This window comes from Bison bison, unplaced genomic scaffold, assembly GCF_000754665.1.
Source record: "Bison bison bison isolate TAMUID 2011002044 unplaced genomic scaffold, Bison_UMD1.0 scf7180017846299, whole genome shotgun sequence".
NCBI classification, from domain to species: Eukaryota; Metazoa; Chordata; class Mammalia; order Artiodactyla; family Bovidae; genus Bison; species Bison bison.
In genome coordinates this window covers 3,196-4,628 of record NW_011476872.1, presented here as the reverse complement: position 1 = coordinate 4,628, position 1,433 = coordinate 3,196, and the positions used below count along the sequence as shown (strand labels likewise).

Sequence of the window (1,433 nt, the reverse complement as noted above, 5' to 3'; positions counted from 1 at the left end):
GGTGGAAGAGATCTCAGTGACAGTCTGGTCCTGGTGGCGATGGAAGCTGGCACTTGGGAGGCCCTGGGGGATGGGGTGCCACCTGGCCTGACCTCGCCCACCCATCCCCAGTGGAGCCTCTGTCTGGGAACCTGGTGGAGAAGAACTGCTCGGTGTGGTGCACGCCCACGAACAACCAGCAGGGCCAAGTCAGCAAGGGCCAGGAGACCACCCTGTGCTGCAATAGCGACCTGTGCAATGAGGCTCTGCAGAGCTGGCAGAGCGCCGCGCCCGCCCGCACCAGTGCCCACCTCGGCCTGGCGCTGGCCTGCGGCCTCCTCGCCCTCCTCTGGGCCCCTGGCCTGTGACCCCCAGAACCAGGGCCCCACCCCCTCCTCTCCCTGGCCAGGATGGAGGCTCATGGAGGCTCAGACACCCGGGGCTGGGGTCTCTGCGGAAGGTCTGGGGCCAGGCGGGCGGCCCAGGGGCAGGAAGAGCTGAAGGCTTGGAGCCGCCCTGGCACAAGACGAGGCGCCTCCCTCCCAGAGCAGCGGGGTGGGGGAGGGGACAGGAGGCCTTCCGCTCCCTCCTGATTTCATCTTCATCTGTTTGGTTTCTGTTTGTTTTTCTATTCAAAGCCCAGCGTTGGAATAAATGACTGAAAACCAGTGTGGTCGTGTGAGTGCTATTCCGGAGTGGAGGGGGTGGGGGGCGGCGGTCATCCGCACACACAGGCCCCCAAGTCCCAGGGCTTGTCACCCAGAACCAGTTTTGGCAGCATGCACAAGGCCTGAAGTGCCGCCATCACCCTGCCTTGCTGGAGGGGACATGGCCCTCCCCAGGCCCCTCCTCTGCAGCCCCAGACAAGGAAGGCCCTCCTGAGGGAGACCTGAGAAGCAGGGCGCAGGAGCTCGTGGGTGCAGCCGTGATGGGCAGGCCAAGCTCTCCACCTGACTGCCTGAGACCACCCGGGGGAACACCCCGCCCACCCTGCCAGCCCTTACCCAGGGCCCACATCCAAGCCCTGCCGGCCTAGGGTCTCTAGGATCCCGCTTTGTCCTACCAGGTCGTCTTGAGCAAGACCCTTCTGCTCCCGGAGCCTGGGAGCCCTACGCGTGCCAGCTGCGCGCGCCCGGGGAATCCAGCGCGTCGCAGTGTCGGAGGTCCGAGGTCCCGGCGCCTGGCCGAAGCTGGCTTCTCCCTCTCCGCCCTCGCAGGGCCAGCTATCCGGCCGCCGCTCCTTCTGCGTCGGGAATATTCCGAGGACCAGTGCGCCTCCCGGTGGCCACACGCGGGAGCCGGGCCTTGGGAGGAGCTGCTAAGGGAGGCTGCCCCGCCCCTAACTCGGAGCCCACTAGGGGCCCTGGGCGCCCCGGAACCCGCAGCAGGGAGTGGAAAGAGCGGGTCAGACACGCGGGCCACAGAGGTCGGGCAGAGGGACTGCGTCGCGCCAG

The 1,433-nt window shown here is 67.2% G+C and overlaps 1 protein-coding gene across 1 annotated transcript in view; it reads left to right on the top strand.

The window, feature by feature from the left end:
- LY6D (lymphocyte antigen 6 complex, locus D) overlaps positions 1–647 on the top strand; it is a 1,687-nt gene extending 1,040 nt beyond the window's left edge. The window contains exon 3 of the mRNA XM_010839168.1: positions 112–647. Within this exon, the coding sequence (XP_010837470.1) occupies positions 112–347 (236 nt within the window). The 3' untranslated portion in view covers positions 348–647. The remainder of the gene's footprint in view (positions 1–111) is intronic.
- The last annotated feature ends 786 nt before the right edge of the window (positions 648–1,433 follow it).